General features: G+C 36.2%; 1 protein-coding gene across 1 annotated transcript; it reads right to left on the reverse strand.

The window, feature by feature from the left end:
- Nucleotides 1–4,113: 4,113 nt before the first annotated feature.
- Nucleotides 4,114–26,324, reverse strand: LOC120465220 (BICD family-like cargo adapter 1). Its single transcript, XM_039654867.2, has 10 exons — nt 25,982–26,324; nt 24,384–24,599; nt 15,798–15,914; nt 15,381–15,527; nt 14,436–14,615; nt 13,163–13,312; nt 9,756–9,833; nt 6,971–7,071; nt 6,727–6,847; nt 4,114–5,766 (listed from the first exon to the last, which is right to left on the reverse strand). Exons 1-10 carry the CDS (start codon nt 26,192–26,194, stop codon nt 5,560–5,562), a joined length of 1,530 nt encoding a protein of 509 aa, XP_039510801.2. The 5' UTR covers nt 26,195–26,324; the 3' UTR covers nt 4,114–5,559.
- Between the last annotated feature and the right edge of the window lie 193 nt (nt 26,325–26,517).

Consider the following 26,517-nt stretch of genomic DNA (forward strand, 5'->3'; position numbering starts at 1 on the left):
TTCGTAAAGCATGCAGATGTCTTTTTGGGGAATTAAGACCCTAATATGAACTTGCATGTAAACATGGTCATTAATTTAATATGGCATTACTAGGAAAATAAGGGCAACAGTTAAAGTAAAACCTTTTATCAAGTAACACAACAGTCAACATAACACAAACATACTGTAACAGACGTTGAGATTCGCAGCCTGAAATATCAATGAGTGCTTTGTTTACATGAGATCTCAGACTATACTTTAATAATTGTATTGATTGTATTAATGGCATCTTTATAAAGTGCACTTTGTAATAATGCCTAATTAAAAGTTTTAAAAAGTTTAAAACATTTTAAATCATTTAAAAACTATAACGGACTTTACACCGATATATAAATGTTTCATTCAATAGCAAATGGCATGCAGTTAAGTAATACACATACGTATACATTATTTCTGTAATAAGCACTCTTTTTCAAAGTGTTCTTAATTTTCCATTAAGTATAGCACATAAAAAAGACAATACAGGTGACAATAGCAGGTGATCAGAACACTTTTAACAATTACATTTTACATTTCTTCATTTAACAGACTTTATGATGTACATTATAAGGAATTTGTACATCAAAAAATAACAGAATATAATGGCATGCATAATCACCTTTTGTAAAACTGTTAAATATTTTTAGGTTTTCATTTTTCCAGTTTCCTAATGAATAACATAATTAAGCCCAATGACTTTAAGTGTTGTCTTCTTTATAGATCTCAATCTAGTACTTCACAGAGATCTCTTTGTTCAAACTTGGAAACTCACCAGTGATCTGAAACTGATGTCACGTGACCGATACTGGAGAAGGTGAGGGACCGCCAGAGTCACTGATCTGTGATCAGCGCAAGCACAAGATCTGTGCTTCTTTCTCAAAAAAACAGAAACCTTGTGTTTGATGGGAGGAAATGCTCAGTTTCATATTCTGCTGATATTGGCAAAAAGGCCATATTTAATGGTTATATTTTACATATTAATATTTTGCATATTTGTTGTTTTTTTTCTCTGTGACAGTGATGATTATATCACATAGTGTATGCAGTTTTAGTCAATGGTAGGTCTGTATAAAAAATAATTGACTAAAAGAAGAAGAATTTTACATTTATTTGAGGCACAATAACAATCCCAGGTTAAAATTGAATGCTAGTGATCATGTCATGTCTGTTTAGATTGTGTCTCATGTTCTTCGTTCATGTCTTTCGTCATGTCCTTTATCTTCCTATTTCCTGCCTTGATTATTATGTATAACCAAAAACACATAAATCTGTCCTTCGGATGAGACATCAAACCGAGGTCCTGTAGTCATTAAAAATCCCAGGATGTCCTTTGGAAAAAGAGTAGGGGTGTAACCCCGGCATCCTGGCCACATTTGCTCATTGGCCTCTGTCCATCATGGCCTCCTCATCGTCCCCATATACTGATTGGTTCTATCTCTGTACGGTATACTGTCCTTGTCCAGAAAGTAAATAAAGGCATCATCAAAATAGTCCATGTGACATCAGTGGATTAGTTCAAATTTTTTGAAGCATCGAAAATTTATTTTGGTCCAAAAATAACAAAAACTACGACTTTATTCAGCATTGTGTTATCTTCCGTTTCTGTTGTCAATCCGCATTCACGACTCTGCAGTAATGCTGCTGACGTGTCATCTGGTGTGTTCGTGTATTCGGGTTCAAATAAATATGGCTGGGCAAAAAAATGCAAGTCTTCCTCTATGTTGAAATACTTAGACATGTTTGCGAAGATTGTTTTGTTTGCAGCGTGCGTCTCCCTCAGACTGTAAGCGAAGCTCGGGCGCTCTGATAACACGTCAACAGCATCACTGAAGGCAGATCCACAACAGAACCGGAAGACAAATACAATCCAGAATAAAGTTGTAGTTTTTGTTATTTTTGGACCAAAATATATTTTCAATGCTTCAAAACATTCTAACTAACCCACGTGGACTATTTGATGATGTCTTTATTTCCTTTCTGGACAAGGACAGTATACCGTACGTACACACGTTTCCAATGGAGGAACAGAAAGTTCTCGGACTAAATCTAAAACTTCTTAAACTGTGTTCAGAAGATGAACGGAGGTCTTACGGGCTTGGAACGACATGAGGGTGAGTCATTAATGATATAATTTTAATTTTGGGTGAACAAAACCCTTTAATGCTAAAATACAATCTTCACATTCATGCTAAGAATAGTTTGACTGAACAATTTCATATTCTAATTAACATAATTTTAGCAAATGTTGTTTTTTTTCACATTTCTAACTTGGCTAGATCAGAAATTTAAATATGAATACAGAGGGCCCAAGATCCCAAGCTAATGGAACACTGATCACCATTTTGGTGACTTCGAAACAATTACAGCGGTAAAGAATACACTGATGCCTGATGCTGGTTCAAAGGTTGTCCTTTCTTGTAGCTCTTTTGGTTGATACAAACCATACCGTAAACACTCCAAACACTTAATCATCATTGCAAACTAATATACTTTTGCTTATTTTTGAATCATGACAAGCTGATTCATATTTGTGACATTAGGGGAGCTGTTTTCAGCATATTCAGCATATGATTAATAAAGAATGTGTACATACATTCAGTAAATGTACTGCAATCAGCATTGGGAACATTGCGAACAGACTGACTTCAGTGCAAATTACATCATTCAGCCAAGGAGGAGGCCACAAGTGACTGTGACTGAAACATGTCAATTCAGGAAAGAAAGCTACTGAAACTATTTGAGCTTTTATGTTCAAACAAATAGCTCATATAAAACACATTTTGCTTATGTTTATGCACTGTTTGAGACAAATTTCTATCATTTTAATCCAAAATGATAAAAGTATATTTGACTGAACTGTTTTTAATACACTTTGGGAGGAAAGAAATTAGACAACTCTTCTGTATTTCCAGTGTCGATTATTTAATGTAACATTTAATCAGATTCTCATTTTTAAGAATCTGTTATATGCTTTACAAATATTTTGTGCCCACAGACATGGTTTTAAACCTATTATTCCCCTTTTTTTTGGCCTTCAAAAATCTAAAAATGTACACATGTAGATCTTTGGAGAAGCTTAATCTCAAATACAAATCAAATAACTTTTGGTTCACCAGCTGAAAAGTAAAGGTGCTTCTTATCCCTGCAAAAGATAAAGACTAAACAAACAAGCAACCTAAAACAAACAGTATTTGCAAAGGTTTATATTCCTCACTAAATACTTTGAAATTCCTTTTAGACTTGACGGATATGTATCAAGGATACCCATGTTGCTTCACTCCCTTTTTTTTTGCAATTGAAAGCAGCAATAAAAGAAGATATTTTACTTTACAAGAGTGATCCCATATGAGATCAGGTTAGTTTGAAAGTTTTCGGGAAATAAAATAAATAGAAAAAAGTGAATGGTTTCCTTATAATAATTAATCTGGATTGGAAGAGGAGGTGAGGTCTTCCTTTTACTTTGGCTGTAAGAATACATTTGTGAAGATGGGAGTACTTTCTCTGTTGAAAGGGTTTTTCTCTGTTAAAACCCTTTAACTCAATCAATAAATATCCTCCTTTACCTGGAAAACAAGATGTCCTGTTGTGCACACTGTATCTGTCTTACTAAATGACTAATTTGTTGTGATTTTTTTTAATCTCTTTTGCTTTGTTTTTCTCTGCTATACTTGGCTCATTCCCTGAAGAAATGTGATGACTTGACTAGGTTAATGGGCTTTTGTACCTGGACAATGTGATGTTGTATTAGTGAACATTCATTATCTGGGGTTGTTTCATTGTTCCGTGTATAAGTTTGTTCAATGTATAACTTTTTTTCCTTTAAAAAAAATGAATTATAATAATGTATTGCCGTGTATTACCAATGATGAAGAGGCCACAGAAAAAACTATTTCAAAGTTTGTGTTCTCAGGCCACCAAAACGCTGTTGTGGTGTAAATGACGGCCAGTTTTCAGTTTTCAGTTAAAACAGTGCCGTGTGATGGGCTCCCTAAGTTGATAACTAATGATAGTTATGATAGTAATGATAATCTTTACAACGGAAAACATAAATCGCTGCTGTGCAAATGCATTTCTCAATAAATATTCTGAAGACTGTTCATAATAAAAACATTTAATTGTATAAATCTGTCACATTGAAAAATACATCAATTACATACAAAACTAGCTTTAAAAACAGCATTAATGATAACTCGCTTCTAGCAGAAGATCTGTGCCAGAGCACAAAGACCATCGAATCATTTTAAGGGCCGATCACACCAAGGATGATAACTACAACAATAAAGATATGGTTCTTAAAGTCAAGAAATTATATCGTTGGAATGGCTTTCAGAACGATTTCCAGCTGATGAACAATAAAAAATGTCAATCCTGCTTTAAGGAGCATTTAAAGCATTTAAAACGTGTGCTGGTGTGAATGCTAGTCGAGTTATCTTTACGGTGATCGTTCTTGGTGTGAACAGGCTTTAGATCATTACAATGGCACAAGTTTGAGATTCTTCATTTGATACGGAGCATTATTGCATTGAACAGTTTTTGTAATCTTAAGCACCATTTTGAGTATTTCACTATAGTCTACTGAAACATACTTTCATGCCCACATACTTGCAGTTCAGGTAAATGTTTCTTTCTGTGTAATGTCATTATATCATAATAGTATTATGTGAAATGCCATTCAAATCAACAAGATCATGGCCAGCATGATGTCATTGTATTGATTCTCTCATCACTTACATTTAGGGTTTGACAGCAGCAAAAAATTACCATGTAAATTAATAGTACCATTTAAATAAACACGTTTTCTACAAAATCATATGACTGTAAAGTAAGTATAAATACTCATAATATACAATTAAATCTCACAAAAGCCTTTAAAAGCAAAGCATTTCACTCCAAAGTCAATAGAAAGAAAAAGAAATCCTATTTTGCATAAGGATTGAAAAAGGAACAAAAAGAATACAACCACAGCACATTTCACTACCACAACAAAATATCTCATCGCTATTACCGTAATGCAAAAATACAGGGATTCTGAAGTGGTAAAATATTCATATACCATCGTATGTACCACAGTATTTATGTTTCATTTAATTCTTAAATAAAGAATTATTTAAGAATATTTATATTTCATTCATTTTTGCTGAAAGAGTAAAAGCATTGCCACATATCACAAAACTAATAAAATAAAAGCTCAACTTTTGGACTCTTTACATTTATGAGAATTTTGAGAGGGAAATGTGCTTGATTGTCAAAATTTGTAAAAGGATGCATTATCTTCATTCAAAATATTACTTGTTTTTTATTTTTTGAGTTTGGGGAGAAATGCATTTTTGTGAGATTCAGCCAACCCTTCCTGAAAAACCACATGAGTATGCCATCACATGGATTTCACATGTGCAAAGTGTGTGTTCCACATGTGACCAAGTGTTTTTGCACATGTGAAGGCAGGACTTTTCTCCAAGAAAAGAAATGTTGTTGTTGTTTTTCATTGTTTTCTAACATGGTTAGAATGTGTTTTTAGCATTGATCATAAGTGTCTGAGGTTCATTTGCTCAGTCTGAGCCAGTCTCTCCAGTGGGACAGGTTCTGCTCTGGGCCGATCTCGGCCGACACGACCGTGGGGGAAGAAGAGGGCCGTCTGGACTTACGCAGGAAAGAAAGACGCCCCGTGGATCTCTTCGGGTGAAGTTGCTGCTGTTCTGTCTGCTGTTGGCTCCTCAGCTGCTGATTGATGATAATCTGGATATCGTCCTGAGGGGTACACGTCAATCGTTTTTATTCTTTTGCACATAATTATTTGTCTATGTGATATCAATTAATTTCATCTCAAACACAGTTCCATGATGGCACATTAAAGGAGTAGTTCACTTTTGAAAAATACTTTTGCTGATAATTTACTCACCCCCATGTCATCCAAGATGTCCACGTCTTTCTTTCTTCAGTCGAAAAGAAATGAAGGTTTTTGATGAAAACATTCCAGCATTTTTCTCCATATAATGGACTTCAGTGGGAACCAAACGGTTCAAGGTCCAAAAGACACTTTCAGTGCAAACTGCAATCTGTTCAAAGGGCTTTAAACGATTCCAGACGATGAATAAGGGTATAAGGGTTTTATAAGCTCAAATGGTCGCCTTGCTCTGTTCTGTGACGAAAATGAATGAATGAATCAAAATGAATGAATCTTTTTCTGAGTCAATTCATTCGTTTTGTTTGTTGAATGAACCAAATGACTTGAAAAACGATTTGTTCATTTTGATGAAGGAGTTCGAACAGGAGAGTCACAAACGTGTGTCACAGAACAGAGCAAGGCGACCATTTGAGCTTATAAATCTTAAACTTTGTTATTTATTTATTAAATGAGCGATCGTTTCGCTTGATAAGACCCTTATTCATCGTCTGGTGTCGTTTAAAACCCTTTGAACAGTTTGCACTGAAACTGTCTTTTGGACCTTAAATTATATGGAGAAAATCCGGGAATTTCTTTTCGACTGAAGAAAGAAAGACATGGACATCTTGGATGACATGGGGGTGAGTAAATTATCAACAAAAGTTTTTTCAAAAGTGAACTACTCCTTTAAAACAGCCGCATGCTTCCACTGTGAACAGCAGGGGGAGACAGAGCACAACTACTGAACAGCATCACAAACATTATCCTAACAACTGCAAATCCTTTTATAAATCCACTGTTGTGATCAAACTACGGTTTTCTACCTGCCAGGCCTCCAGTTCCTGCGACAGCTCCAGTTTACGCTGAATGGCTTCCAGTAGTTGGTTGTTTAAACACATCATATCATGCTTCATCCTCAGCAGCTCTGCTTCCATCGCTGTCTTCCTGCGTGAGAGGAAACCAACACTTTCTTAAAAATGACCTTTCTATAATAAATGATAATTATATTATGTATATTGTCTTTCTCATTCAAGGAACCACAGTTTGAAGTAAGTGTTTAATATTTACTTTGCGATGGCATGGTCTCTGTCCTTAATGGCCTGCTGAACCACCTCCTCATCCACGAGTCGCAGCTTGAGCTTAGTGTTTTCTGCTATCAGGCGCTCGATCTGGAGAGGGTGCCAACAAATTATGGTTAATATGTCTGTCTAATGCAACAAATAACAACCTTAATGTCTCTCAGAGAACACGGACACACACGTTCTGTATTTGCTCTGCTTGCTTGCAAAACTAATTCCCAGCATTTAAGCTTAATCTCACTGATCAACATGTTTTTAAATTAATGAGAAATATATATTTTTTTAAATCCTGGTAGTGTACAGATCGGAAAACATGTTTAGACAGCGAGTTGTTTAGAAACAGAAACTATGAGTGTGCTCATGAAATATTGATGAGCTTTCAGTTGCAGAAATTTCACACAATGTTTTTTTTTTCTTCTGCTTGTTTAGCCAACACACTGACCATCCTCACAACACCATCTGTTAAAAACATGTCCAATCAATGTTGATAACCTTGTACAGTGGGGAAAATAATTATTTGATCCCCGGCTGATTTTGTAAGTATTACAATATAGTGAATAATACATAAGGGAGTGCCGCTTTTCATATATTGAAAAATATGTGACAATATATTTACTAATATATGTATGAATAATATATGCATGTATAATATAATGTAATGTATGTAATTTTATATTCAGTAATACACTTCACAATATATAGATGTACATGTGATCAGATATGGTTCTGCATGTGTAATCTATTTACTCAACACATATCGAGAAATACATAATGTAATATAATCAGGACTGTCAAACGATTAATCCAAAATAAAAGTTTGTGTTTACATAATATATGTGGGTGCACTGTGTAAAATTATTTTGTATATATATAAATACACACACATGCATGTATATTTAAGAAAAAAATATTATTTATATATAAATTATATATAAATCTATATACAGTATATACATGAAAATATTTCTTAAATATATACAAGCATGTGTGTGTGTTTATATATATAAAATAATTATACACAGTGCACCCACATATATTATGTAAACACAAACTTTTATTTTGGATGCGATTAATCGTGGTTAATCGTTTGACAGCCCTAAATATAATTCTTTTTTTTTATCATTATTATTGAGATTTTACATTTTTAATATTTTCAAACTAGATATCAAAAGCTCATGTATTAAAGTATTTAACCAAAAGTACATCACTGTGCTGAGGAGTATACGGCCATTACTTTTAAATATAGTAAATATAGTCTTAATGTGTTCAGGCCAATCATCAAGCAAAGCACAATGACCCCAACAACTCACACATGCCAGAAAACCTTTTCAATTCCCAAATAATAGAACATTAAACACTAAAAGATCTCCCCTATTAATATTAATATTGAGCAAAACACATTAAACAACACTTAGTTTTAACATTTGTAACTCATTCCGTGAATTTGTGTGTGTGTGTGTGTGAATGGATGTAAAAATACATTCACATTTATATTGGAACATGTATGTGCAATACTGTATATGTACACAATAAAGAATTAAACTTTGTGAATATCACATGTAATGCTATTTTGTCTTCATTTGTAAATATTTTATATCCATTAATATATAAAAATGCACATATTGCAGTATATTGCAAAATATAAGCACTAGTTTACCAAATCCCATATATGAAAACATTATGTATTTTATATTGCATTATATTTTGCAGTATATATCCATATGTTTTTTTTCCGTAAGGGTGTTTGGGGTCATTGTCATGCTGGAAGACCGATCCACAACCCAACCCTAAGTGGCTGAAGGAAGGAGGTTCTCGTCCAGGATTGACAGCTCTTTGGTCTTGCTCATGGTGGTGGAGAGGTTGGAATGAAGGACACAGATTCTGTGGACTAGCTGACATGAGGAGTACTTTCTTAAAATGACAGGGCTAATCTGTGTTCCACATGGGCACATAACCAATCTGTGGGAGGCAGAGTTCTTGCTGGTTGGTTGGGGATCAAATACTTATTTCACTCAACCAAATGCTAATCAATTTATAACCTTTATATAATGTGTTTTTTTTTTCAGAATTTTTTTGGTTGATATTCTGTCTGTCTGTTACAAATTTAGCATTTGGTTATTTCACTCAACCAAATGCTAATCAATTTATAACCTTTATATAATGTGTTTTTTTCTGAATTTTTTTTTTATTTGGTTGATATTCTGTCTGACCGTTACAAATTATAGACCCTTCATTTCTTTGTAAGTGGGCAAACTTACAAAATCATCAGGAGTTCAAATAATTATTTTCTCCACTATAAATATGCAAATGAGTATTGCTAACCAAAAACTTGAACAATGCTGACCCAGGACAGACGTTAACCCTAGGGCAAAGTATGAACAGTGTAAAACACAGAAGAAGATAAGCCAGGATTATGTAAATGGTGAGTTTAAAGGTAAAGCATGTCATTTAGATGGGGTGCAGTTATGTAATTGATATATTTTTTCCAGAAATTACACATTTCAACTTTAGCCAATTAAAGTGTGAAAGGCCCAAATAAGAGTCAGTGAGGGAGGACAGTCTTCCTAATAAAAGCATATCTATCGGATATTCACCTGAGAATCCCAGCAGGAAAAGTGAATCTTTGTAAAAAAATTAAAAAAAAACATTCCTCAGGCTTTGCAGGCCCTCCAAAGAATGGAGCCATTTTTAAGAAACTGACCCGAGGTCAGTGACAGTGGTATTGGGCTGTTATTGGTTGCGGGTGAAAGCTTGAATGCACGGATAAATGTTACCTGATCCTGTAGCTCCTGTGTCCGGATGACATTCTCACAAGGATCGCTCACCGGTCCCACAATGGACTTCCTCATCTCCTGCAGACACCAATGATACAGGAGCATTAAGCACTGCATGGGTATTACCCTGGGAGAATTGGTGAAGCGTCGCCTTTGTTAGGCCTTGATGGCGGGGTGGTGTATCTCTCTTCAGCATCAGTATCATGTAACAGACATAAATAGCCTTCTGTTCCATCTCTCCCTCCTTCTCTCTCTCAGTCTCCACCTCGGGCTACATGTGTGGCTTCACTGATCCTTACTGAACACACCCCAACCTGAGCGAAACACTCTGACACAATTCCCACTTCAATGCTTACACCAACACTCAACCAATGACCTAAACTATCTATTCATATACATGTACTGTATGATGTGTTATATGGACCTGTGTCTGCAATATAGCTTTATATTATGAATCAATATCAATATGTTTAATATTCAAACCTTTAGTCCATTAATAACATCGCACACTTCAGCAGTTACTGCTGTGTATACAATAATATATACATAATATGTTTTCTGATCTCCATTCATAATGGGCAAATCTCCCAAAAACAGGTCCAGGTGACATTTTACCTCCAAATAATTAAAAAGAAAAAAAAAAAAAAAGAAAGAAAGAAATGTGTTGCATGTTTTATATTACCATTATATGTTTTGCATTATCTTCATTAACTAGTTCATTTTCAGTCAAATATTTCAGTTAAATTTTTAGTAATTCTCTTCATACTGATGCTGAATTAATTATTAAATGATCATTCATGTAATACGTTTTAAAAAATATGTATTTTGTTTTGCATTGGAAAAAAAATCCCAATCCAAAAACACCAGGGTTCAAACTACTTCACTTTCTTTAAGCAAATGATTATTTGTTATTTTTCCCCCTTATAATATGAAAGGAATATGATCCGGGAAGGTTCTTGACAGCTTACGAAAGATTCACCCAATGACAAAACTTTGGTAATGCTTCCTTTTACAGTACAGTACTTACAGTGTACTTACCTAGAAAGTACTGGCTAATATAAGGTAAGTACATGGAACAGGGGTAGGTTTAGGGGTAGTTTCAGGGTTAGTACTAGTTATTACCCTGTAATTGTAGTTACTAAAATAAGTACATAGTATTTACATGGGTAACTGGACTGTAAAAGGAAGGGTTACCAAAACTTTTTATAAGCCACGAGGACAAATAGAAGATGACTGATATTGTCTGAATGAAGCTATACTTGAAGATATAGAGTAGTGGCCAAAAGTGATTCTCTAGGAAATATGAAATCTTAACCCTTTATTCAAATATTATTAAAAACAAAATTGTCCATTCTAAAAACGGTTAGTTCCAATCTTTGAATTTGATTGGTCAAAAGCTGTTTAATTCACGATAAAACGTGGCTATGATCGCTTTACCCAACGATTCTATGTATCACTACACAACACCCCTAGCAACCATCTTAGCAACATAAACATAGGCTATATTATATTCTCAATGATGTTGTTCATTGAAGCTTATTTAGTAGAGTATTGCGAGAGATCGAGGCCGCGAGTGTACTTTACAGTAGACGTAGCATCCTTCAGGTCAGTCCTATATTTATTTAAGAAAATCCGTTTGAACGTTCGCTGCGATATCTTGTCCTTTTAACAGTTGAGGGGTTTTCTGTGCCCTAGTCATTTGTCAGTTGTGTCTTGCTTTTCCGTGTTCACAAGTTTGAGTCTTTTGAATGTAAATGGTGCAGTGGATAGACACATGCCTTTGGTGTGAGAGACCTTGGTTCGAATCCACTGTGAGACACCAATGTGTCCCTGAGCAAGACACTTAACCCCTAGTTGCTCCAGAGGTGTGCAACCTCTGACATATATAGCAATTGTAAGTCGCTTTAGATAAAAGCGTCAGCTAAATGAATAAATGTAAATGTAGAAATCTTCAGTACTGACTGACTCACTCATAAAGACAGTTTTTGCCTTCATCTAATGGAAAAATCATGTATGTAACTTCTGTTGCTGTTTACGGTCAGGGACTATTTTTTCCAGCGGAAGGAAGGGTTTTAGTGATTTTACTTCATGAAAGTTGCTTAGATACATATTTTTCGGCTTCAATATTTGTATTGTGTGATAACCGTTTTATAAGCAATAAGGTACGAGAGGTTTAGTGCTGTATCGTGAATAAGTCACGGCTGACTCCGCTTGGCGTCGAGACTAACAAGGCCATTCACCTGTGACTTATTCACGATACAGCACAGCCTCTCAAACTGTATTGCTTACTTAAATACCTTTTAACCAAGTTTAGCATTTTGTTCTTCCCTCGAGCTTAAAATATTTAAAACATATATAATATTTGAGCAATATACGTACTGTTAAATGTATTAAGAATGCAAGTATATTTGTATCGTACTTAGGGATGGGCGTGATTAATCGACGATCGATTATTGATCATGAAGAATTTCGTAGATCACGTTAATTAGTTATCGATTATCATTAAACTAATGCTGCTGCGTTGCGTAGTGTGAGTCTGAAGAGACGCGCGCTAATCGAGCCAGGCGAAAGTGTAAACAAGGCTTCACGGTCACCATGCAGGTTGCGGTCGCGACTGATCCCAGATCATGTCATCAACATGCTTATCTTTCTCAACAAAAATCAGTAGACTGGAGCAGACGTTGTATGCGAGTTATTTTTTATGAAGCTTTAAGTAGCCTAGCCTAATTGATTGTTAAGTAGGCTAATCTCTCTCACCCTTTCTCGACTCTGTGCCTTGGATAGTTGAATTAACGTTACATTTTGACAAAACCTGTCAGATATAAATATTATTATGTTTTTGGTTAACTTTAAGTTATTTATTTATTATTTTGGAACAAACGAGGGTCTCACGAGGGCCAACTCGCAGCTGCAGGTTCAGTTGCGTTAGAGAACCGCCGCGCATATCTTCAAATTTAGCCTAACCGAACGCCCAGTTTAATCATCTTGTAATAAAGATCTAATCGAGGAAAAACACGCTGTATTTTTGTATTTTCATTGCATTTTTAATTTATAAAAAGTTAAATAAATAATACATTTGAATATAAAAATATTAAGGATTAATCGATAGTCGATCGTTAATTCTTCCCACGATCGACTAAGAAAATTTAATCGAATGCCCATCCCTAATCGTACTAAAAACATACTCAAGAACATTTTTAATACATTTAACAGTACGTCTTTTTCACCTCGAACTTGTAAGGTCGTTAAAAACAAATATCACCTCCGGACATCAGTTTTGGCCACTTCTGTGTGCTTGTGAATGTGAACTATTGTTGTTGAAATGCGAGACTGAACGAGATGTCAAAACATGTCAAAAAACAGCTTCTGTTACGCTTGTGTCACTGTGTGCTCCAAAACAACTTTACCTGTAGAGTCTCGCTCTGTGCTATCCATTGTGCTGCATGTTTCAATTGTCCCAGCATGCCCTGCAGGCTGTCATCCGAGTTCTGCTCGGCCTCTGTTCTGTAGGCCACGGGCTGAAGCAACTCCAGGATGACGTGCACCTCCCGAGAGACCTGATAGGCAAGGGTAGATAGATGAGACTGGAGACCTGTGATTAGGCTATTCTCGCGTGACAGTAGACTACTACTTACTTTTATGATCATCTAGCACAGAAAATTTAGGAGAGAAGAAATAAGGAACACAATTTTTTCAAAATCAGTCGGGACACTAATGCCCTGTTTAGACGAAGGGAGATACTTCCCTGCGGTTTGGCCTCTCATTTACACGGAAACCCAGTTGTTATCACAGAAAAAGATTATTTCTAAAAACTCTGGCCAAAGTGGAGATTTCTGATAACTCCGGTTATGTGTTGCTGTGTCAACTGGGAGAAACTAGGTTCTCGAACGTCACCTTATGCGCCAGAAAATGTTTAACGTCATGTGAGTGGCCAGTATGGCAGAGTTATGATGACGATCAACGGTGTATTAATGCAGGTAATTGTGATCTAAAAACAGAGCTGAAATATGGGACTTAAAGTTTATGAGATAATTAAGTGCATAATTGAGTGATGATTGAGCATTATTGAAGACACCTGATGTTAACAAGAAGAATCTCTGAAGGAGAAAACCGTAAGTCACCATTATGGTGATTAGTGTTTGCTTTAGTTGGGCTCTTGACCCTTAATTCATTAACTTTAGATTTTTTTTGGCTGAGGTACATGAGTTGTAACAGCCAGATAAACAAATAGAAAAGGTGATCTGATGGTGATGGTTGTGTTTCATGGTGATGGTTGTGTTTTATTTCACAATCATTTGACCTAAATCACTGAATTCATATAGAGCCTAATTTCTGAATTAGGTTTACTATATTAATTACAACAATTAGAATTTTAACATTTACAATGTATTCAAAATAATTTCTTAAAAGTTTCTCTCATACAATTTTTTACTTCTCTTCATTTTTTCTTCAAAAAGACACACAGACATCAATAATTAGCCTGTGAATCTCAACAATGGTGACAATTCTAAAGCAAGTTGCATTGCATTCTGGGTGCCACCAATCAGAGTTGATATAATTCACACTTCTCAGTGTTAATTTAACACTCTCAGTGTTGATTTAACACTGGGGATTTTGCTGTGTAGAGTGTGGTACAATGTGGCATTATCGGGTTACCGTGAGAACAGTTCAGTGCATCACCTGTTCTTTGTCCAGGCTCCAGTCTGCAGTGTCCAGATTGTTCTCCAGCTCCGACAGTAAAGAAGTGTCATTGTGGCTTTTCTCCTGGAGGGCCACTTCCTCCTGCAGCTCCTCTAGCCGAGACTGCAGCTCATGTGCCCATGAACGAGCCCCGTCCACGTCTCGCCAGGCCTCTGCCAGCTGAGACACAGGCGAACATCTATTAGTACTCATGTAGGCTATGTACAAATGTGTGCACGCTATCTTCTAGAAAGAGCCAACGTTTGACTCAGAAATTTGTGATTTGTTTTACATTTACAAGAGGATATTTTTTCTTAACTCTATAAAACAAAACAAACATATTGCCACTTTTGGTGTGATTTTAGAGCCCTGGTGGACTTCAACCCAGAGCCCTGGTTGATTTCTCCCTCTGGTGCACACATAGACATCTTGTACTAACACAAGCAGAACACCAGTTTCCTGTTCCAAGTAATCTACAGGCAATGGTTTCCCACCTTAATATTTACCATTAAATGAGTAGTTCACTTTTAAAAAAACTTTTGCTCATAATTTACTCACCCCCATGTCATCCAAGATATCCATGTCTTTCTTTCTTCAGTCAAAAAGAAATTAAAGTTTTTTAAGAAAACATTCCAGGATTTTCTCAATATAATGGACTTCATTGTGAACCAAACGGTTCAAGCCGCAAATGAGAATTTCAGTGCAGCTTTAAAGGGCTTTAAACTACTCCAGATGATGAAAATCCTGCAATGTTTTCATCAAACACCTTAATTTCTTTTCGACTGAAGCAAGAAAGACATGGACATCTTGGATGACATGGGGGTGAGTAAATTATCAGCAAAAGTTTTTTTTTTTTAAAGTGAACTACTTTTTTAAGCATTCTGTTTGATTGAGCATAGTCTGTGTGTGTGTGTGTGTGTGTGTGTGTTGTGTGAGTGACCGAACCTGTTGTATATGTGTGTGACTCTGTTGTTCCTGTAAATCCAGGCGTTTGTGCAGTGAGGACACACTGTCTTTAAGTTCCTCATTCTCGTGATAAGTCATCTTCAAGCGCTGTTCAAGTGTTTGCTCCCGTTGCGTGAGCCGTGCTACCTGAACATAGACACACACATAAAAATTTAACACAACTTTCTAAAAGTTTGCAGGTTGTTATAATCCTTGAATGAATCCCCCCCAAAGAATTGCACACATGATCTAGTCTAGAAAGCCACAGAGACAAACAGTGAAAGCCCTCTTTAAACGTCTCTCAGCCAAGCAAATCTGAGGTCCGGGATTTCTGGTCTATTTTGGTCTGGACTATTTTTTGATCATATATAATGCCATACAGATATCTGAGTGTGCAAGTATGAAAGCGTTCCTCACCTGTTCTCTAAGAGCATTGATGATTTCTTCATCCTGGGGTCTGGCATGCCCCCTTTCTCTCATTTCCTGTTTTAGCCTTTGAAGCTCGCTGGTCATGGTTCGCTCTACTTCCGTACCCTAAACATACACAACACAGCTCACTTATCAACCACAAAACTCTCAAATGCATGCAGTGTGTTCACAAATCAAATGAGTTCATATTCGGGAGAGTCGCAATTAAGAAGAGAACGCAACAGTAACAAAGAGAAGTGTTTTTCCACTAAGGAATGTGTCCCATTTTCATAATGAAAAGGAGTTACGTTCGCTTGATGAGAGCTGCACAAAAGCCGGCACCGGGCGTTGGGAGGCCTGTGGAGACCAGCCTGATCAGCAGATAACTGGACAGCCCTCAGCGTCCATCACACACGCTCAGGACCCGATCAAAGAGACACATGACAGATGCAGCTTGGCATCGTAGTCTTGGCGGTGGCATCCTCATCATCCAAGAGAGCCACTGTGAGTGTGTATGAGACGGGGGCGGGGTATGACCCCACGCCCAGCAGCATATGGAGGGGTGGCAAGAGGTCCTTGTTCAATGACACTCAACTACCAACCGGCACAAGGTTAGTGGTCCCTTGAGGGAAAGGCTATTCAGGACTGAAGATAACACTAACGTACCATTATGTTAACCAGCACAAGTCCAGCTCCTGTAAGCATCCGGTAACGGTCCTGCCAGCTGATGCCCCGAGCCAGACCTCAGTCATGGTGGGTCTACCTCCTGTGGCGTCCCCAGATCAATAAATGTCAATGTATTCTTAATCATTTTGTATCACAGGCTTTTCTCAAGGGACTACTAGCTCTCAACACTAACACTAAAGAGCTAAAAAATATATATATATATTTTTTTTTTACAAATGTGGTCAAAAGAGTATGCTTGTTTCTGCCACTGAATAAAAAAAGAAAAAATAATTGCGACTTTTTATCTCACAATTCCGTGATTCCATGAAGTCAGAATAGCGTGATATAAAGTCAGAATTGTAAGATATAAAGTCAGAATTGTGTTATAAAGTCCGAATTGCGAGATATAAAGCCTGAATTGAGAGATATAAAGTCAGAATTGTGAGATATAAAGTCAGAATTGCGTGATATAAAAGTCGCAATTCTGAGAAAAAAAGACAGAAGTGTGACTTCCTATCTCACAATTCTGACTTTTTTTCTCACAATTGCGAGTTTACTTCTCACAATTCTGACTTAATAACACATAATTGCGAGTTTACATGTCGAAATTCTGACATCTTTTCTCAGAATTGTGAGATATAAACTCACAATTGTGAGTTATAAGGCTAATTCTAATGGGAAAAAAGACTAACTTTTTTTCTTCTCAGAATAGTTTAAATCTCACAATTCTGACTTTATATAATAGATTTCTGACTTTATATCACGCAATTGCGACTTTATATCTAGCCATTCTTACTTTATATCTTGCAATTCTGACTTTATATCTCACAATTCTGACTTTATATCTCACAATTCTGACGTTATATCTCACAATTCTGACTTTATATCTCACAATTCTGACTTTATATCTCACAATTCTGACGTTATATCTCACTATTCTGACTTTATATCACGCAATTCTGACTTTAGTATATCACGCAATTGCGACTTTTTATCTCTCAATTCTGACTTTATATCACGCAATTCTGACTTTAGTATATCACGCAATTGTGACTTTATATCTCACAATTCTGACTTTACTTTATAGAATGCAATTCTGACTTTATATCTCGCAATTCTGACTTTATATCACGCAATTCTGACTTTATATCACGCAATTATGACTTTATATCTCGCAATTCTGACTTTATATTGACTTTATATCTCGCAATTCTGACTTTATATCACGCAATTATGACTTTATATCTCGCAATTCTGACTTTATATCTCACAATTCTGACTTTATATCTCACAATTCTGATGTTATATCTCACAATTCTGACTTTATATCTAGCCATTCTTACTTTATATCTCACAATTCTGACTTTATATCACGCAATTGTGACTTTATATCTCGCAATTCTGACTTTATAACACGCAATTGCGACTTTATATCACGCAATTCTTACTTTATATCTCACAATTCTGACTTTATATCTCACAATTCTGACTTCATATCTTGCAATTCTGACTTTATATCACGCAATTCTTAAGGCCATTGCACACTGAGTACGAAATTTTCGTATGCGTTTTTACGCGTTCGTCAGCCTAAAAATTCGTCGCGCACAGAAACCTTGCACACTGATTCCGATGCGTATCATGCGTATTTATTGAACCTTTGCGGGAAAAAACGGATGATTTTGTTGTTCTCTCTCTTATTGAAAAAAGAAGAAAGAGAAAATATTACATCCATCTAATCCTGAAATTGCGCCAAGAGGAAGCACCTCCTTATCAAGGAGTTTCGAATTTATCCCGAGCGATTCAAAATTTACCTCAGAATGTCAGTGGAACAGTTTGATGCTTTGCTTGCGATTCTGGAGCCACATTTTAAAAACAAGACCACCAATTTCCGTGAACCAATCGATTCTGAACAGAGACTGTCATTATGTCTAAGGTATGGACACACAGACACACACACACACACACACACAAACATACACGCACACACGCACGCACGCGGCCCAGTGGAAGCGCTGGGCAGACAGAACAGCTGTATAGGCTACAGGTTATATATTGTACCCAAATAATACATTAGTTATCGAATTGGCTGCTCAATCACACATTAATCGATCCGAAATTTTAATCTGATTGAAAGGGGAGGTTATTCCTTTCCAATCGAGAGAAGAGAACATAAACACTTGATCGAATTGAAAACTGAAACTGAAAGCACTGTGCATATGTGCAATGATGTGCGGAACGAGCTCCATAGACAGTAAACGAGCTCCCCCTGACCCTGAATTGTCAAAAAACCTCTCAAAATGCTGGCTGTGGATGCGAAAAATGCAGAAAATCGAACCAGATCCGATTTTTTTTATGACGGACGAAAGTTTCGGAGGCGGTGTGCAAGCGTGATTGACATAACGTGAGATTGAATTTATTTTTTTAACGTGCGAAAATTTCGGATGCGAATTTGGGACGCGCAATGGCCTTTACTTTACATCTCACAATTCTGACTTTATATCACGCAATTTTGACTTTAGTATATCACGCAATTGCGACTATATCTCGCAATTCTGACTTTATAACACGCAAATCTGACTTATATCTCGCAATTGCGACTTCATATCAAGCAATTCTGACTTTATATCTCGCAATTGTGACTTTATATCTCGCAATTCTGACTTCATAACACGCAATTGCGACTTTATATCTCGCAATTCTGACTTTATATCTCGCAATGCGACTTTATATCACGTAATTATGACTTTACATCTCGCAGTTCTGAGAAATAAAGTCAGAATTGCGAGATGTAAACTCGCAATTGTGAGAAAAAAAGTTAGAATTGTGAGATAAAAAGTCAAAATTACCTTTTTTTATTTTTCATTCTATGGCGGAACAAGCTTCCGTAAAAGAGTGAATTTACTCAAACAAACAAACAAACAAAAAATCAGAAGAAAAACCAACAAGAAAAATCAGGGAACAACTTAATGTTGCGCACAACTCTGAAAGCAACTTTGTGTAGAGGCTCCCTACTTTAGACTTGTTTATTAGAGACTTTATTTTCCAAAGTCAGAACAATTATGACTTTATATCTCGCAATTCTGACTTTATATCTCACAATTCTGACTTTATATCTCGCAATTCTGACGTTATATCTCACAATTCTGACTTTATATCTCACAATTCTGACTTTATATCTAGCCATTCTTACTTTATATCTCACAATTCTGACTTTATATCATGCAATTCTGACTTTAGCATATCACGCAATTGTGACTTTATATCTCACAATTCTGACTTTATGGAATGCAATTCTGACTTTATATCACGCAATTCTGACTTTATATCTCGCAATTCTGACTTTATATCATGCAATTTTTGTATATTGCGACTTTATATCTCGCAATTCTGACTTTATAACTCGCAATTCTGACTTTATATCTCGCAATGCGACTTTATATCACGTAATTATGACTTTACATCTCGCAGTTCTGAGAAATAAAGTCAGAATTGCGAGATGTAAACTCGCAATTGTGAGAAAAAAAGTCACAATTACCTTTTTTATTTTTCATTCTATGGCGGAACAAGCTTCCATAAAAGAGTGAAATTACTCAAACAAACAAACAAAACAAAAAAATCTGAAGAAAAACCAACAAGAAAAATCAGGGAACAACTTAATGTTGCGCACAACTCTGAAAGCAACTTTGTGTAGAGACTTGTTTATTAGAGACTTTATTTTCTAAAGTCAGAACATTGCATATAACCAATTGAAGTCCATTGATGGTGTTTGTGTGTTGGGATGCATCACTATTGCTGTAAACTTGAAGCTATAGCTCTAGGTGTGGCATTACGTAAGACTGGTCCACCGTGGTCAGCTGACTGAAGAACAGCACAAGTGTGAATGATTTACAAATGCAATTAAACTGACTGATGTGCTAAATCAGTCATGTGACCTCAACAACTCTCCACTTCCAGTATACCCATTAAAAGGTGAATTCAAAGTGTGTAGAAAAAACAGGGTTATGTTCTTACAAATACCCTTGTTTATTGTCTCATGTAAGAAACAACAACACAATCAAACTGATACTCCTGAATGATGTGTGTTTGAAGCATTCTGAGAGGTTTACTCTCTTCAACAGGAAGGCTCAGCTTTCCTTGAAAAACTACTGCTTGTTTTGAGCTTTCTCTGTAAACAATCTGGGAGGGGTGGGGTCCTCTAAATTACCCAGGATTCTCATGATACTGTACAGACAGTCGAGCACAAACAGTATGTAAAAGACAGTAACACCAGAAGGTATAAGGAACACTTACACACAACCTAATCTAAACACTCACAAAAAACGTTCTGCATTTTTATGAAGACATTATTGGGTATGTTCATTAAGCATATTACGTTATTGTACACTGGTCCACACAGACAGAAACACAAGTTTACTTCAGTCTCAAAGAGTATAGCTTAAAACTCACCAGTCAAGGTCTGTTTACCATAACTGACAAAAGCATATCTCCAACCGAACCATAAAAGTTATTCAATACCGCTTATCAATAACTCCACTCTAGACACTGTTCGAGAGAAGTAAAAAAAAGAGCTTATAGACGGCGGGAGCCACAGTGGAATGAGTGAGAGACACTTCCTCTTCCTTCAGAGCAGGACAGGATGCATACAGTAAACATCAGTGTTTCCTGAACCTTGACTTCTTGGAAAAAAAACGTCAAAGACGTCTACCTCAGTCGACTGTCATGTGGAGAATGAGCGGACCAGTGACCACCCAGTGGAACAGTATGAGTTAGCCATTACTCCAGCAGCTCAAACTGACCACAACACATGACTACACCCAGAACAGAAGACAGCCCTGGTGTTTTGGCATGTCTGTAATGCAAAACTGTGATTAAACAGCTTTTTAAATGAGCTCATGAGTTTGAACTGAGATTCCTGGCAAGAGCACAAGCATGTAAAAAAAAAGTGCAGTGCAAACCTTGACCTTGAGCATAACAAAATGAGAGATTAGATATCAGCCCGATGTGAGAGCAACGTGTGTGAATGAGTCAACGGGAGCAGATGGATCTAAATTTAGATTATGTCTATACGCACGGTAAATTAATTTGTGTTGTTGTTTTTAGACAAGGTCTTATTTGTTTTGACTAGGAGACAAGTTAAAAAATCTTTATTTTACTGTATTATAGTAATGAGAACAACCATTATGAACTAAATTATTATTAAAAAACAAAAAACATAATAGTCGGGAAAAAATATTAATTGTCCAAAAATATGTTTCATTTTCTTTATGCAAAATATGTTTTCTTGTTTTTCTCTTTTGATTTTGCGCTGAAATGTGTTTTTATGAGTTTCATACTATTATCCTTGGAATATGAGTCAGATGTTGCTGCTTAGCTCATATGGAAAGGATGATGAAAGAAAAGAGGAATGCAACAAAACAGCACTTCCCCAATCACAGAGAGAAATGCTGAGATCAGATGAGATGATACCACTTTCTTGATGTTTTTTATAGATTGGTAACACTTTACAGTAATCTCCCATTTGTTAACATTAGTAAATGCTTTATTCAACATTAGTAAATGCTCTTTATTCAACTAACAATGAGAAATATATTTTTACAGAATTTATTAATCTTTGTTAATGTTAGTTAATACAAAATACAATTCACAGAGCATTAATGTTATCAGATACTAAGATTCTACATACAACAAATGCTGTTCATTGTTCATTCATGTTTACTTGTGTAGTTAACCACTAAAACCTTATTGTAAGTGTTACATAGATTTACTTAAAGAAAATATTGCAGACTTGGCACAAGTTGGCAGTTAAAATGTGTGAGTGGCTCATTTTACCATGTCATATCTGCTACACTGTGCAAGGAACAGTGTGACGTCGTCTTTTCTGAGCGAGAGACGGTCTCTGTTGCACTATTGGCCTTCTAATCGCTATCGTCTTTTTTTATGACCCCTACATATGTGTGCGTATATTACGTGTGTAATAAATTTAAAAAAAGAACACATTCTCTCTTTCCACTGGCAAAGCAACAAATGCACCAGAATTGAATGATCATATCATGAACACTGGCTTATCACTATGATCATTACATAATATATTAGGGAGAAGGTTACAATGATTATGATTCGACATTGTGTAATTACTAGGGCTGTCAAGCGATTAATCGCGAGTAATCGCATCCAAAATAAAAGTTTGTGTTTACATAATATATGTGGGTGCACTGTGTATAATTATGTTCTATATATATAAATACACCCATGCATGTATTTATAGATAAAATATTTATATTTATATATAATATAAATTATTAGGGCAGTCAAATGATTAATCGCGATTAATCACATCCAAAATAAAAGTTTGTGTTTACATAATATATGTGGGTGCACTGTGTATAATTATTTTATTTATATAAATACATGCACATGCTTGTATATATTTAAGAAATATTTTCATGTATTTACTGTATCCACAAGTTTCCGAGGGGCGCTCCTGTAAAAAATAAAGTGGGTGAAACTTCCGGTGAGGCAGCGGAAGTAGCATTCCAATGGTATTTTGTGTGTTAGTTAGCGAAGAGGCTAGCTGTTTTTCTGAGAATTATTTTACTATTTAAAGACGCAAATCTTTATGAGAGATGTCGTTACGGAGCTCGGGGACAACATGTGCTGCTCGCGGTTGTATGTATAACCGGACTAAACTAATTCAGTGGCTTAAACATAATTGTTTTGAACATAAGCTGAAAACGAAATCAGACTGTAACGTTAGTTTCCATCACCTCCCAAAAGTCTACGAATCTTCCTGTGTACATTTGTTAAAATTCTTAATATTCTATAAACTCTATCAGCATGTGTTTGGCTGTTCGCTACTGATGTTACACCTAAACTCCTAAAGGATCAAAGCCTGAGTTGACAGAATACCAAATGTGCCAATTAATATATTCAAGTAGCACATTCATTTATAATTTTGAATAAACTCCAAAGCACATCAATGACTTAAGTGTGTATTTTTTATTTTAATTGTTTGTCAGCTCACACAACTGTCTGTCACCATGCCTTGATGAATATTGATTATTAATAATGTTATAATACTCCCAACCAACTACTGCGGAGGGTAAAGGTACTGTTATTTCACCCTTTTTAATTTCGTTGAGGTTGTGTTCCCACATCGTTAGCTAGCAAGTTATATAAATCTTTATAAAACAGTTAGTTCAAATCCTTAATTCTGATTGGTCAAGAGCTGTGCTTTATTCAAGATAAAACACGGCTATGACCGCTTCACCCAATGGTTCTATTGATCGCTGCACAACACTGCGGTTCTATGCTGTTTTTATTTGAGCTTTCATGCATTGTACACACTGGAACGTTGTTGCTTTTCACGCTCAGGGACTATTTTTTCTAGCGGAAGGAAGGCTTTTAGTGACTTTACTTCAAGAAAGTTGCACTAATACATTGTTTTTTACATTAATATTGTGTGGCAACCGTTTTATAAAAGCAATAAGGTACTCGAGGCAAGTGCTGTATCATGAATAAGTAACGGCTGAAGGGCGTTGTTAGGCACGACGTGAAGCGTTCACGATACAGCAAGCCTCTCGTACCTTATTGCTTACATATACAGTATATACATGAAAATATTTCTTAAATATATACAAGCATGTGTGTGCATTTATATATATAAAATAATAATGCACAGTGCACCCACATATATGTAAACACAAACTTTTATTTTGGATGCGATTAATCGCAATGAATCATTTGACAGCCCTAATAATTATGTATCAAACGCTGCACTACTTGATGTGCCATTTCATGCTAGTAGTTCCAATGATACACCACGGATTAATACTCGGGGTTGATGTTTGTTCAGATCACGAACCGCACTGGTAAACGTGATGCTTAAAAAAGGGTAAAAGCTGTGTGCTGTGGAGTATAGGTGTCACTGACCGTCTGCAGCTGTTCTCTGAGTCTCTGGCTCTGCTCGCTGTGCTCATGCTTCAGTCTGGTCTTCTCGCTGTCAGCCTCGCTCAGAGCCTGGGTCAGTGTGTCCACCTGCGCCTGCAGCTCCTGCACATCTCGCTCCAGCTCAGACACCTGGCTCTGCCACTGAGCCTGACAGATGTCCAGCTTGCCCCGCAGCTCGTATCGGCACTGCTGGAGCTCCTGAGGACACAGCAGCCCGAGGTCCAATCACTACAGCTGCACTGCATTTTAATCTGGGATATCACACTAACGTTATATAAAAACAACACGGCCTAACTTTACTTTAATAGTGGATCCTACAGCGAAACGCAGCTATGTTGTGTAATCTTTATTTTTAGTAGTAGTAAACTTACAATGATAGTCTTCCACACTTTTACCCTCATGACGTTTCAAACCTTCTGATTTCTTTCTTCTGTGTAACATGAAATATATTTTGAAAAAACGTCTCAGTGCTTTTTATCCATACAATGAAAGCAAATGGGATCAAATTATATATTTTTAAACATCTTGTTCTGATTTCCACAGCTGAAAAAGTCATACAACTTTAACTGATTCTGATTTGCAGTCATTAAATGAGACAAGACGCATGAAATCTGATGTGAACCTGTTCTTATTTCAGATCTCATTTCTAAATTATAAAAATATGAAGAATTTGTTACATTGGTAACCCTTTACAGTAAGGTCTCATTTGATAACATTAGTTAATGTATTAACTAACAGGAACTAACAATTAGTAATACATTTGTTACAGTTTTTATTAATGTTTGTTAATAAAAATCCATCTGTTTGTTGATTATTGTTGAATGTTAGTTCACCTTCATTAATGTTACCAAATACATTTGATTTAGTAAACGTTGAAATTAACATTAACTAAGATTAATAAATGCTGTAGAAGTATTGTTCATTCTTAGTTCATGTTAGTTAAAGTAGTTAATGAAACCTTATTGTAAAGTGTTACCGTTACATTTACTGTTGCATCATGAGATTTTGAATATTTGCCTAAAAAACATCTTTATATATTGATAAACTGGCCTGAAAAAGTTTTTTGAAAAATAAAAAATGTCTGATTGGATTAGAAAAACTATCAAAGCAAGTGTCATTTGCCTTATAGTAAATAGATGCACTGTTAAAAGAAAACAGAACAGAAAACTGTTCAAAGAAAGATAGAGTGAACAATATCAGAGATGAAAAGAAGACCTGTGTGGGAAACTGACTTCATACAGTCCCTAAAAATGATCATGACACCAAGCTTAAGGCTGGTTCTGAGGAAAACATCACCAGATCACACTTGCTTTTAAATGTTTTTTTTTTAACGTGTCCAAAAACATTTAGGGGGGCAACAGCATACAGTATTATAAACATCACTGTTCTGTCCAGACTCGGAGAGGCTATCAGAAACACACTTTTTTGTTGAATTATTTTTTGTTATCACAGCTGATTTGAAACAATCTGTATGGTAAAAGGAACTATAAATAAAGTTGACTTGACAAACAAAAAGACGGAATTATGACGACTCTCTATTATTCCGCTGCAGAGAGATGGAAACTTGTCTCGAGTCTCACCTCCAGCTGCTCCATGTACTTGTCCTGGAGTGTGTCTCTGTCTTCTTTCAGTTGTCTGTTCTCTATGAGCAGAGCTTTGCCCACCTGAGCAGCCAGAAGAACTTCATCCTCCTTCTGCCGAAGAGCCGCGAACAGCTCCTCGCCGTCCTTATACACCGCCAGGCCGGCGTCGTTGCTGAACTCGTACGAGTAGAAGTCTTCCTCCACTTCCATCTTATGTGTTTGTTTTACAGCTCTTGTCCCAGACTCATGGCGTGTGTATCACAAGTGAAAACCCTCCATGCGTGTGAAAGACACCCAGTCTGCTCATGGTTTTCTTGAAGGCGGATGATGGAAAGGAACTGGTGTGTGTCACGGCGTGTGTGGGTTGGGCTTGTGTGTTAGTTTCAGGTGACTCGTCGTCATATTCTTTTTCTCTTTTTTTAACAAATGCATTATGCTATCTACTATTGCAAGATCTAAATATTATAGGATAAGTCATTTTTGAGAACATCACATGCAAGCCTACAACATGCAAACATACCTTAGATAGTTTA

This window comes from Pimephales promelas, chromosome 16, assembly GCF_988280905.1.
Source record: "Pimephales promelas chromosome 16, fPimPro1.hap1.1, whole genome shotgun sequence".
NCBI lineage: Eukaryota > Metazoa > Chordata > Actinopteri > Cypriniformes > Leuciscidae > Pimephales > Pimephales promelas.

Coding starts and splice junctions, on each gene's coding strand:
- LOC120465220 (XM_039654867.2), bottom strand. CDS start 26,194: ATGGAAGTGGAGGAAGACTTCTACTCGTACGAGTTCAGCAACGACGCC. Junction 9,834..13,162: donor CACAGAGCGAGACTCTACAG/GTAAAGTTGTTT, acceptor TGGTGTCTGCAG/GAGATGAGGAAGTCCATTGT. Junction 7,072..9,755: donor CACAGGAGCTACAGGATCAG/GTAACATTTATC, acceptor CACCCTCTCCAG/ATCGAGCGCCTGATAGCAGA.